At 39.6% G+C, this 13,993-nt stretch overlaps 1 protein-coding gene across 15 annotated transcripts in view; it reads right to left on the bottom strand.

Moving 5' to 3' along the window:
- Positions 1-4,561: 4,561 nt before the first annotated feature.
- Positions 4,562-13,993, bottom strand: part of ablim2 (actin binding LIM protein family, member 2) — a 100,202-nt gene continuing 90,770 nt past the window's right edge. For all 15 annotated transcript variants that reach the window (XM_042400520.1, XM_042400519.1, XM_042400526.1 and 12 more), the window contains 4 exons: positions 13,579-13,639; positions 12,345-12,352; positions 12,144-12,224; positions 4,562-6,606 (listed from right to left, as the gene is read on the bottom strand). In XM_042400520.1, coding sequence (XP_042256454.1) covers positions 6,493-6,606; positions 12,144-12,224; positions 12,345-12,352; positions 13,579-13,639 — 264 coding nt within the window. In that variant the 3' untranslated portion in view covers positions 4,562-6,492. The remainder of the gene's footprint in view (positions 6,607-12,143; positions 12,225-12,344; positions 12,353-13,578; positions 13,640-13,993) is intronic.

Here is a 13,993-nt window from a genome sequence, read left to right as displayed (position 1 = left end):
AAATCAACGCAGCATGGTTTGACTTGACGTGGCCAAAAGTGCCAATGGAAAAACACTATTTGAGTCTTTTTTACACCCTCATTAGGTTAATCAGTATAATCTTTGATAATGCATTAATGCTTCAAGTTTCATAAAAGTCAGAACAGTGGAGTCTGACATCATGCCTGATGGTGGTTGGGCCCAGTCCAATCCATGATCCTCCTAGATGCTAATGGATAGCCAATTTGGAAGAGAGCATTGGGCAGCTGGAGCTAGAGGGAACTGTAAAGCCGTAATGATTAAATGTTGTTTTTTTCCTCCTGTTTATTGACTTGCTGCTCAGCATTCTCACAGTCTTTACATCCAGGATATAAAACACTGCTTTAGTGTTGCAGATTTTTTGCTGACACAAGGAAACATGTGTGAATCTTTTGCTTAAAACAGCTAGGATTATTATTATTGTGGGTCAGACAGCAGACTTCTGAAGCAATGGCTGCAAAGCAGGCCTGTAATCATCAATATGACATTCCTAAGTATGTATTCATAGATGCCTGGTTATGTATTAAAATGGGGGAGCAAACTTGGAAAGATACATTATTAAATAGTAATTTAAAACAAATTTCCTGTATTTCTACACTACCTTTATCTTGGATTGTCTTGGATTGAGTCAAGAAACAACCACCTGCACTAGTCAAGATTAGTTAGACTGAGGATGCTATGAAAACCAGGAATGCATCAAGAACAGTATATAATAGGGTGGATCAGGACAGGGAATGATTATGAGAAGAATGGCTATTTCATATTTGACATAATACTCATAAAAACATTATGTAGCCTAAAATGTTAGTAGGTTGCAGGCTACTAGGTCATCTTCAAGGTCAAACAAGGACAGACAATTTATATAAATGAAATAGTCTCACAACACATATGATTTAAACCTGGTTAAACAACCTGACGGTTGCTGTTCTCAATACTCACAAGGCATCTTCAAAGTCTAACAGTTGCAACAAAGTACAAACAGTTTGGATGAATGAAATGGCCTCACAACAACTATCTAATTCCAATCCCACACACAGGTTCTAGTGGAAGCTATTGTAGTTGTAATGTTATACAGGAATGAATAATCACAACTTCAAAAGCAGATTATTTTAAATGGAGTTATTATTATAGCAAAGGTTCAGGAACAAGACCACACTCCTCTCTCTCACTGAATACAATCACCTGTGCCTCACTAATTCAATCACCTGTGCATATTTATATAAGCGTGTCTAACCCCTTTTCTCCCGTTTGTCTCAGCTCTCACGCGACCTATGACACGCTTGCATCGCAAACGCTTACCTCCCGCCCGTGCTCCTTGATCCACGTTCCTCGGCAACATACCGCCCAAGACTAGATCCAGCAGTACCAACATGATATCTCCTTCACCACCACATCCACATGGAAGCCCTCTCCTCCAGCTGATCAGCTGGGATCCAGACGCTCCACATGCATCCACGCAATGGCCCACTGGGACGCTGCTCTTTTCCAAGCGATTAACATCTTCAACCGGATGTTTGCTCACCTCCGGCGAGCTCTCAAGGAGACGGTCGTCCCACTCCTACGAAACGATGATAAAGACAAAGTTTCCAACTCTATGCAGACTCTACTTCCATCAACTCTCTCGCTGGCAGCTCAAATTCTCCCGCTCCTCCGGGTTCATTGTCCGCCGCCGGGCCGACACACATCAATGACGTCACAATGCCGCCTACTACAACAGAACCGAGACTTCTTCAGCCCCGGCTGAAGGCCAGGCTGAACTCCAGATACAAATCCCGTTTCGCTGAACCGACAACAAAGCCAGGTTCTTCCTGCTCCTCTCTGCCTCCACCTCCACCACCGCTCCGGACGGCCGCTCACTTCCGGGTTCCCCGTCCAGCGCCACCCTCTCGCAGGGCCAGGTCGTATCTTCCCCTAGCCTGCTCCCTCCCTGTCTGATCTGTTGCATGTTTTTCATCTTTTCTCCGATCCCCGTGTCTGCAGGCTGCACAATCAACCCACCATACACTATCCTCATCCAATCCTGAACCCTCTCAACAATCCAAATAAAACTACTTTTCATACCGTTCAAATGGTGTGGTCTTTGCTAGTGAACCTACATTATCTCAAATCAAGGATTATTTTAATGCACAACTCAGAAGGTGATTTTTGCTCCTCAAGACTTAAAAGGTTCATTTTAGTCGAGGACTAGACTTTACTGCCCCTTACAGTAAACTTGCAGCTCTCATTTAGCCTGTATGAGAAAATGAGAGAATAATCACAATAATGAAAGCACAGCGCAGAGCAGCAAGATGAGAGGTCATTACATGGAGTGATGCATCATCACATTTAAAAACAATTCTGCCCACAGTCTGACTAAAACTGAAACTTAAGCAGAGTGTTCTGTAGAAGTCTAAATAAGTAACTTCCCATCACTGAACATTTGATTGATTTTTAATTCAGACACTGACAATGTGAGGAAAAGCTCCTCTCAGTCTGTCTTTCTCTCACAATGGGCTGGACCAAACCAACTTTCAGGGTGGTCCGAAAACACTTATTACTTGTTTTTGTCAGTTGCTGAAAATAGAAAAATGATCATTGATATAGGCTGCTTAAATATAATCACCTAATTGCGGAGACTGTATGATAAGTTTATTTTTAAAAAGACAAAAAGTGGGTTAGCAAAACCATAACTTTGTGTGAATAATAGGGATGCATTCGCTCCACTTGCTCCATTGCTCAGGCGCCTATGTACATATTCCTTAGTGTGTAATCACCTGAAAATAAGAATCGTTGTGTTTACGTTCCCTTAGGATGAGCCCTTTATATTTACATAGGGAGCGCGTCCTCTTTCACAGAAGCCAGCATGTTGCAGTGTTGTGTTTCTACAGTAGCCCAGAATCCTTAAAGGTCCTTAAAGTTGTTTAAGAGTGGAATAAATAAGAATAAAACTGGCGCAGATTTTGTTTCCATTATCTTGCGTTTTCATTGGCTGCACTTGTCAACATGGTACTAACTAACCCTATTCACATACTGAAAAGAAAAAAAGCCTTAGATGCATTGATAAGATACTCTCTTTGCTGCAGTGTGAACATAGCTGAAGATGCTTTCATCAGTCTTAGTGTAAGCAACCTCGTCTCCTCAACATTATGTTATATTCTACTAAATAGTTTTGCCTGATGCCTTTTGGAGCTAATGTAATTGCTGTATGGATTATGTTCACTTTTTGGCCACTTGGGGGCCGTGGAAAAAAATAGTGAACACAGCGACATGTTATCTGTTAAGTTAATATGTTGAACTTGTTAGCAAACAAGCAGTTACGGAGCAACATTATCATTTATTTGGAGGCATGATAATTCTCTGAAGGTTCATCACTACAAGCGACACCTCTCACATTACACACTGTCATCTGATACATTATTATAAGGATATTGATTATAGCTGCTTTAAAGTTAGTCACCAATGACTTTTTCTTTATTTAACCATTGACTGTATATACATATGGACAACATGTCTCCACTTCCTACCACCATGCAAAAGTGAAGCCAAAATATCTCCTTTCTGGGAGCTGTCATCTTACTTGTGGCTCATTTGGAGCCAGAGTCTGTGCTGTAGAGTTGGCGAAGGTTTGAGAGTGGCTGTCACACCTGTCAATCATGATGTCATGGTCCCTTTTTATATAATCAAATAACTAATTAAAAACAAACTTATCAGAAAAAATAACACTTGGGCAAACATCAGCGTAATAAGAACTACCTAAAATGACAGAAACCAACTTTGGAAAAAATTTATTTTTTTAGTTTGGCTCATATCCCATCCACTAACATGGAGGGGGCGGGACTTATGACCTACACTGCAGCCAGCCACCAGGAAGCAATCGAGATATTTTGGCTTCACTTCTGGGGAGCTGTCATGATGTCCATCTTTTACGCAGTCAGTGGATTTAACCAAGAAGACCACAATCTTTCTCTTACTTTAACAAGCTGCTGTGAGTGCCTTAGCATACTCATAATCATGCTTTACTTTCTACTAGCGGATATTATAGGAAAAAACAAAACTAAATTTGTCAGCTAATACATTCAGTATGAACATGTTGCGACGTGGCACATACGTTCATTAAAAATGCCTTCTCATTATGTTGAACAAAAACATAATCCAAATGGCATCATTTTAGATTCAAAACATATTTGCTGTTGCAAAATAGTAAACAAACGTAATTTTTAGGGGACAATCTCAGGCTGATTTCTGCAGTTTCTACTCCTACAACCTGCTCTCTATGGCAGTGGCTTATGCTAATGTTTCCACAGCTGTATAAATCTGACGCTAACCCTTAATTCTGACAGTTTCTAACACCAGCTGTTTAAATGCTGCTGTGAACTATTTGGTGATCATCTATCACTACTGATCATATCATAGACTCAACTCCTTCTCCCTGATATCTTTAAAAAAACATCCACACGTCTCTGGTATACACTTTACTTGAAGCTATAGTTATTCCATACAAAGAAGAAACTAATTTTTCACAATCATTTAATAAACACAAGCACTCAAATCCATGGCGACTCTGTAGTTTGGATAAAGCACTTTAATAGCAGATGAATATTAGAAAGAAGACATGACGGTTTATGACAACAGTTAGTGTGTTACTTACAGGAGCAAAATTTGATTTGACACTCAGATTAAACTAAAAATTTGATATGTTTTTCTTCAAAAACTCTGTGGTGCCATTCACTCGACACTACACCCTTAAGATTTCAAAATAACATCCCTTCCTTGATATTGCAATTAAATAAATATCTAACACAAGCTAATGTAAGCAGCTGACCCGGGCCTTTCATCTGAATTAATGTAACCAGAAAATAATCAATCACTCAAACCACATTGATGATATTATTTTCATACATTTCTTAACTGAGGTCATCGGATAAAACCCCATTTTCCCATCCTCATGCATGCCTGAAGAGTTATACACCATGGCTTGTATACAGACAAATATATCTGGTATATGTCCAGTATATGTTCACATACATCTTACAGTATGTTAGTTGTCGAGTTGATGGATTTACTGCCCAGAAATCAAGCGAAGCTGATGTACTTCAGCTTAAATGTGTAGCTTTGACTGTACACAACAATGCTTTCAAACAACAAACATATAAAGAGTTAAATCTCTATCTGAGAAGATATAACACAGTTATAGTATTGAGTTTTAAATCAAGCAAGACCTCACTTGTTATGCTTAAGTGCTGCTGCAGGTCTGTGAAGCTTAACAAAGTCAGCATGGGCTTTTTGTCTTGTAACAAAATCATGATTTCTCTCAGCTGTGTCTCATGATTGCTTTAATGATCCTTTCCAGAAGTCAAAAATAGCTTATAAAAATAATTTCATTTTTGTTTTGTTGATGTGAGTGCATGTCAATCTGGCAATGCTGCATGTTTGACACCTTTGCACACCCTGAAACCTTCTGCACTGTATGTCTATTGAGGGATCTGCAGGGCCCCACATTCTCCTTTTTTTTATTCCTCCCTCTATCTGTGATTCACTGCCATGTTGTGGCCCCTATCCAGCCTTGGCTCCCCTATCTGTGCAGATTTACAAGGGGCTTGTGTAAGATATGGGACTGCATTCAAACGTATCAGGGCAGGCATGTCAAAACTACCCAGCCAGTCTTCTCTGATTGAGCTTGAAATTGAAAACAAAAGCGTATGATAAGGTGCTTTTACAGTTTTTGAAGTAAAAGATCAGAGAAGCTGAAGTAGTTTCTTATCCCTGTCTTTGGCCTTGACATGCTTCAACAGTCAATGTGTACAACTCTGCAGTCTCTTCACTGTCCTAAAGTAATGGCAAGGGTGTAAAAATGTAAAAATGAACTCAGTGCAGGGAGAACAACTTAAGATGATGGAGAGACAGCAAGAGAGAAAAGGCAAAACAAATGATATGTAGACAGACAACATGATAAACCCTCGCAAAGTGAAAACAAACAAGCTGTGAGTGAAAAACTCAAGATAGAAACAGGGAGATAAGTCAAGATAGACAGAGTAGAAGAAGGCGCACAAAAAACAGTCAGAACCACAGAAACCTGGAGGAAGGCCTGCACGAGAATTACAAAAAGCTGTTATTTTTTTTGCCAGGGAGTATGACTGCGCCTGGATGGGCGGGCGGGGGCAGATGCAGAAACCACATGGGAGGCGAGGAGCATCAACACAGGCCATGCAAACGCAGCTCCTCTTCCTCCTCCATAAGGTTGTCAGTCAAACATTCGGACCACATTGCATACAAAAAGCTATAGATGCTGCCTCAACATCGTGAAAATGTTCCCACACGGAGTGCCTCTCCGTGGCATCACAGGCAGATGGCATGGCGTTTTACAGGTGGAAAGTTGGGGTATCATGGCGGTGCATATATAGATATTTCAGATGAGTTGTTTTTTTCTTTTCTGCTTCCTTCTGGACAGGACAGGTGCTTGTTGAGATGCTGCTTGGCGCCTTTTTTTGTTTTGGTCTAAAAAAGGCGTGCCCTCTTCTTCATGTCATTCCTCTTCCAGAGGGCCAGGCGGTCAAACTGATCGAGGGTCATACCGAACACCCGATGGAAGTCTTCAGGTGATAGATGTCTCTGGAAATGCAAAACACAGCAAAGGAAAGATACTGACTTAGTGAAAAAGACCAATATTGTACTTATCTTTAAAGAGACTGGTGAGGACAGTCTCTCAAACTCTACTGAACACCACTCTTCCAAAACATATTCCCTCATTTGGGGTATTGATGATAGAGATGGAGAGTGCTTGTACCACCATCTAATGTCTCCAGGGTGGATGGTTGGTGGGAGCAAAGATTCTCATTCTCACCAACAGTCAATGTTTGTGTCTTTTTACCATAAAGGTGATCCTTCTCTAACCTCAACCAAGTACTCATTGTTGACTAAACTTGAAAAAACTACAGCTACAGTTTCTTCATCCAACTGATGATGGCACCAGATCAGCAAAATGCTCACATGGGTTGTTTTGGAATGTACTGAAAAGCAACTTTTTTGTCATGTATGCGTTATTGGATTTAAAATAAGCTCCAAGGGGCTAGTGAGTTGGGGGAAAAAAGCCATTAATGATGAAAATATAATTCAAACTATAAACGGCAATTTTGTTTTTCAACTGTCAAAGCCATGTAATTCATTTTTTTCAGGGAAGCAGGTTGGCTAGCTAGCTAACCAACAGCACCTATACTGTATAGGCTAATATGGATAGTGTGAACTTAAAAGCTCAGTTAGGCTAACTATATAACTTAGATAAGTTATTATGGCTAGAAATCGATTTTTTTAGTTTGTGTCTCTTCCTAATAGCATGGTCAAACTAGAAGGTGGCCCAACAAAATTAATTTGCATTTTGTCATGAAATAGACTGCTGGAGGCTTTATGTAATGATTACTTGCGGTCAGGCCTTGCATAGTTTCAGTTATGGCAAAATGGATATAAAGAGGTGAGCTCTAACTGGGATAACTTCTCATTATGATTGGACAGGGTTATATAAAACTGAATGGTGCAATAGAGCTACTACAATAACATCCTGTACCTTGGACTCTTTTTGCAATTGGTCAACAGCGCAAATGTGTGTGTCATTGCTCACTAAAGTGGAAGTAAAGTGCCAATCCACTGATCATGGCAATTCCAGGGAAAATAACTGATTTGGGGTTGAATGTGTGGTGTGATCAACACCAGCTTTCTCTTTGCTTGTAGTTGTTGAATTTTCACTAGGCTTCACTGATATAAACCAAATGTTCCACTAAGCCAGAAAGCATCTGGTTCTTTGGCTCAATTCATCAGGGTTTTTACCTGAACCAATGAGATTATTTAAGCCTCCAATAGAGCTCTGCTGCTGAGAAACATATTTGGCACCTGTCTGCCGAGACCTGGCATATAATTTTCCCCATGACATGCTGATGAGTCTCTTCTCAGGAGACTGTGATGTTTACAGTGAGACAGTAGCCTACAATGGGTTACAAATCAGGAGAGTTCTAAATAACAATAACAATGGCACACTTTGTCCTAGCAAAGGGTGCAATTAGCAAACGAAAGACCTCCGACATTTTGCTGATGGCATATATTACCCTCTTTTGCTTGATGGTGCATCAATAGCCAGCTTCATACTCTCAAACTGGACTCACATATATGACATTCACCCAATCCTTAGACAATGTTGGTGTTCATCACATAAACAGATGTTACATTGCCTTCTGTACTGAGGTTTAACACAGCAAACTGAATTCTGTGCCTCAGAAGTTTATCCAAACAAAAGTACTTTCCAAAACCAAACTTGGCTCACACTGCACGCTGCAAACTCCTCTGTAAATGTCAAGAATATACCATGGAACAAAAACATGCATGGTGTTGATTTAGACCCAGAACAAAAGCATAAGCTGCTTCATTGTAAAACTCTGGCTGTAGTGTGCACAGCAGTTGTGAGTCTCTCTGATGATAGTCATGGTAAATTAGAGGCAGGCTGTTGTTGTGTGATAGCCAATCGCCTGGTTTCTATAACAACCAGATTGAGGAATGTGGAGCGATAGATTTCCACCCCGAGGCAACAACATCCCGACCCCTTTTATTTTTCACCTGTCATGCTGACAGGATAATAACATGATAAAAAAATAGACAGAGAATATAATCTCTATTACCAGGAAAATTGGATTTTCAAAATATGTCACACAATAAAGATATCATTACTATCATTACAGTATTATCCAATAATTTCCTTCAGATGGTGTAACCTTACCTTCCCACCCCATAACTTCTTATTGTTAAAATTTTAACTTTTACAAGTCAAAGGGTAAATAAATGGATTGTAAAACCACTGGTACAATACTTATATAGTTTCAGACTTTCAAGGGTGTGGCACTTTTGGCCACACCCCAAGACAGTGATGTCACAGAGGGTGTTTTCCATTAGTTGTTGAAACACTGGCTGTGACACAAGCTCAGCTTTGTTTGATATATTTTTCATATACCAAAAAATACATGTATCTTACCCTTGAGCTTAATCTTTTCTTCCTCTGACAAGACTAAAAGTATTTAGGAATACTTTTAAGAAAATCTTTTGGCATGAAAAGGGTTGAAATTAAAGATACTTAATATACATGAAAAATGTCAGATAACTCTAAATTCTGAGTGGTCTAGCTGGGGTATCTTAGAACAGATTGAACTGCATATATTCATGATTTGCATAAACCAAAGTGCATATGAGTTTAAATGTGTACTAAAATAATTTCAAATGTGAGACGTATTAGTGTCACATCTACAGATTGTTGTTTGATGCATGTTCATCACAGTATGTTACAAGCTGCTCAGATCTTTTACTCTTTGAATCAACAAGCTTTTGCCCGCAGGATGATGACATCACTGCTAGTGTGTTGGGTGACACGCACATACTACGATAGAAGAAGCATGACACACACACACCCACGCCGTGCAGATAAAGAGGGGGGAAGGATACATTTCACCACATTGTAACTCATGCTGCAGACAGAGCCAGGCTAGCTGTTCCCCCCCTGTTTCCAGTTTTTATGCTAAGCTAGGCTAACCACGTCTTGACTCTTGCTCTGTACCCATCTTTTCATCTCACATCTTTCATTTCTCAGAAAGAAAGCGAATAAGCATACTTCCCTAAAATGTTCAACTATTCCTGTAAGTTTTGCCTCTGCACTATGTACAACTACAGGTCAAAAATATCACATTTGGTTGTACTGCCTCATGGAAAAGAGCCTCTGTCTTGGCTCTGAGTTTGAGTTTTGATACCAGTTTAGCTGCTGATTAGTTTGGGTAAACCAACAGCACTTTGAGGTCAAGGATCAAGCACAGTGGTGGGTTAGAGAGAGGTTGGAATATTTCTTCAATATACACACAAATGACCATACGACTCCAGTCTTGTGCTCTCAACCACAGAGGGGATCTCTTGCGTCAGTAACACCTCAATATCCCGACGATCCGACTCCTCTTGGGACAATATTCCCATAATCAAAAGGCTCACAGGGAGTTCTCATATTAGGGTGACTGAAGGTTTAAATGTTTTAAGGGGGGTGTTTTTGAAAGGAAAAAGTTCATGAAACCTCTTCTGGGGACATCAGATCTGCACCACAAGACTAACCAGAATTTGTGGTAAAGTTTTTAAATGGGATTTTTATCCAATGTGGAAGTTTATTTAAGTTGACTAAAACATTTTCTATTTTCAACTGAGCAATGTTAATGAGAGTTCTGAATCTATAAATGGGTAGTTTAAGAAAAACAGCTGCAGGAAATTAGTTATTACAGGACATTAAGTCCAATTATGCTTAATTTTTTATTATAAGGCATGCATGTGGGTTAAACTTGCTGTGACCCTGAGAAAGTGCTAGTAATGTAATACAACTTCAGAACCTAAAACCAACACTACTGCCAATTATATTCACATTTCCAATAAAATCTGACAATTTATTGACTTTATTTTGCACAAAGTACAGCTCAAACTTAAGCATTTTTCTCGCAGTAAACTGTGCCACAAGACCAAAAGTATGTGGACACCCGAATATTACACCCATATGTGATTGTTGAACATCTCTTTCCAAAACCATGGGCATTAATCTGCTGCTATAATGGTCTCCACTCTTCTGGGAAGTACAGATTTTGGAACATGCCTGCAGAGATTTGCTCCCATTCAGGCACAAGAGCATTAGTGCAGTCGGGCACTCATCGACTGCGAGCCAGGCTTTATTGCCTAAAGGTGTTGGATAGGGTTAAGGTCAGGGCTCTGTGCGGACCAGTCAAGTTCTTCCACACCAAACTAGGAAAAACGTTTCTTCATAGAGCTGGCTTTGTGCACGGGAGCATTGTCATGTTGATACAGGAAAGGGACTTCCCAAACTGTTGCCACAGACTTCCCCTAAATGAGACTAATGGCTTCAATATGCTAAAAACAAACTAGGTCATAGAAGGTTGTCCGACAGTGTTTATACCTGTTTGTAATGGCTACACTCAAGATGGGGGTGAAAATCATCAAAACATACCAGTGGCACCACACACCTTGTTAATATTATGTAAGAATGCAAGGTGAGCCTTCAGGGCAAAGGTACCTGCAGTCAACCCAATGCTTCTAACACTATTTTAGCAACTAATGCTACTTCCAAACCATGTTGGCTCCTAAAAATCACTGCTTACTCAAACAGTTTATTGTTGCTGATGTGGCAACAATAGTTTCTAGTACCTTTTTAATTTAGTGCTTTAAAATAAAACTTGAGTGATTATTAATGTTTCCTTTTTTTGGTAATTCTAAACTTAACACTTCATTAACAACTGAAAATATTAGATCTGAGCTGAATCAATAGTAAATAACAGCTAAATCAAATCCAATCAATTCAGCATTGAATTGCAGTGCAAATTATCTGAAGATGCATACACACAGGGTTGTAGCCAGGATTTTAGAAATACTGAGGTCCAGATTCCCCCATTTTCCCCATGTTTATTTATTCACTCAACTGAGCGATTCAATTTTCTGCTAATTTTATCCTCCAAAATGATGGTCTAAATGTAATTTCAAAGCCTTCACCACATTGCTAGAAATATAAATCTGGTGGTGAAATACTAAATCCATTTATGTAATTTAATTTAACAATTTTTCCCTCTAAGAAAAGTGTGCCAAAATGTAATATCTTTTGTGTAAAGTCGAGGACATGACAGACCCTGATGTCCTCAATGGCCCTGAATGCATCATACCATCACCAAGATCCCAAACTTTCATAGCTTTCCTCTTACTTTCTAATATAATCATATCTTTTTTTCTAAGATTGAAGGTGGAAAGTGGGTTCCCCACTCTATTAGATGATCTGACAAGCACTTCCTGTGAAGCATATTGAGGCCTTTAGGGGTCTAGGCCCATATCATGAAAGACAAAATACACACAAAACACCCTCCTGTCCACATACTTTTGGCCAAACATTTATCCACCTTAACAGAAATTGGAGATGGCATTTCTTTAAGCTTTGGCTTATACAGTAGCTCTCTCACTACTTCACCCAAACCACACAATTCTGACTTTTCTAACTCATTTCTAAGCTGCAATTTCTCCAGTTTTTTAATGATCTGTGAATAGAAGGGAGGAAATGACAGAGCAGGGAGAGGAAGATTAGAGCTCACCTCCAGTCTGGTGCGATCTATGTCTCTGGGAAGCTTCACTTTCACTCTATGCGTCACTGCCAGCATTTCATAGGGGTAGACCTGGCGAGCACAAAGTAAGCATTGTAGGAGATTTATTAGGGAACACAATTATAATCCAGTGTTCATATAACACTGCCAAGAATATTATTTCTAAGTATTAACAAATGAGGGAAATCTTACCTTGTACTCTGAGAAAGAAAGGAAAGAGAAAGAGAGAATTAATCTGGTGGAACAATGAGTTTTTATTTGAATTGCAGACCTATTATGATACAGCCTGAAAATAAATTACAACTCGTGGACTCAAATCTCCTCAAAACATTGGGTTTCAAAAGGCGTCAAAAGCATTATAAAAGGTTGTTCTACACACACACACACACACACACACACACACACACACACACACACACACACTGTTACGAGTTTGGCATCCCTTCAACTCACTCTTTGCCCAAGATAAAGCCGGGACTGTACACACACATACTTGTAAACACACATCAATAATTCTGCAGCTGGAAAAATGACATCACCTCTCCACGCTGTTACCTCCACTCACTGATCTGGAGCCAGAGCTGCCAGGCTCCATATGCATGGGAACAATGTAATCGGGGATTGTAAACTGACCTTAGATCTGTACTCAAAAGGAAAGATGATATGGGCCTTTCCACATTTTATCGTTTAAAATTTTAGCTGATACTGTTATCTGGAGCTGGGAATCCAGCCTGTGACCTTTCTATTAAAAAACAGTCTCATACTGCACATAGATGTACACAATGCAGTAGGATGTATTAACACACTGATACAGCTCTTGTGTGTTGGCTCTGTACTACAGGATTTATAATGAAACAATGGAGTTGCAAAGTGGGAAAGTTTCTCCAGAAGTTAAAATTCTGTTCATTTTCTTTAAGGAGGCTAAGAGTTTGGCTTGGATGGACATGAAACTCTACTGGTCTGAATATCAGTATAAATGACAAGCAACTGTGTTTGAAAATATCTGTTTTTTTGATTAAAAACTCAAAGATATGTTAACTACAACGCCTATGGAATATTTTGGTCCAATCACAGTGTGGGCATGCTATTGTCAGTGTAATATTGTCAGTGACAATTCAAAGACAACTCTGAAATGGGAATTTAGGGGAGAAGAACACCTCCAGAACAGCAGATCCTCAAACCTTTACTCTATGACTACAACGTTAAATTGCAGATTTTAAGAACCAGTTAACATAAACTTAAATTAATAAATAAATAATATTTAATACGTGTCTGCAGTAATTTGCAGTTAGTGACTGTATGAGGTTACAAAGCTGTATGTACTTTTGGCATTTAGCTGATGCACCGATGAACAGTGCAACAATGGAAACAACTGACATTAGCAAGAACAAAATAAAGAGCCGAGGATTAATAGCCTCACTCTCACCTCTCATGCCTCCCCAGCTCTGGGAGTCTGGGTCCACTTCATCCTCCACCATCTCAGCAGCCTGTAGGAACACACACACATATACATACACCTTTTAGACCACTGTTCAGCCCAGAACGTTGCTGTTTTTCATCAAAGCATGGGTTCATCTGAGAGTCTTTTAGTCACTGTGTTTGACCTTAATTTGTTCACATTCTTTCAGGGTGACCAACAGGAAGTGAGTGTCACACATTCTTCCGATAGTGAGCTTACATCCCTTAGTTTAAGACTAAAAGACAACTGAGAAGAGAAGGAAGCGCTCATGTTGGAAAGTGTTTGTCTGTCTGTTAATAGAACACAAGACACATAACCATGTTTATAGATGAGAAGAAAACATTAGCTAGAAGGCTGATATGGGTTGTGGTTCTTGAGGCTC

Source organism: Thunnus maccoyii, chromosome 22 (assembly GCF_910596095.1).
Source record: "Thunnus maccoyii chromosome 22, fThuMac1.1, whole genome shotgun sequence".
Taxonomy (NCBI): Eukaryota; Metazoa; Chordata; class Actinopteri; order Scombriformes; family Scombridae; genus Thunnus; species Thunnus maccoyii.
Note: the sequence above shows the minus strand (reverse complement) of the source record. Positions and strands in the feature narration are given on the sequence as shown.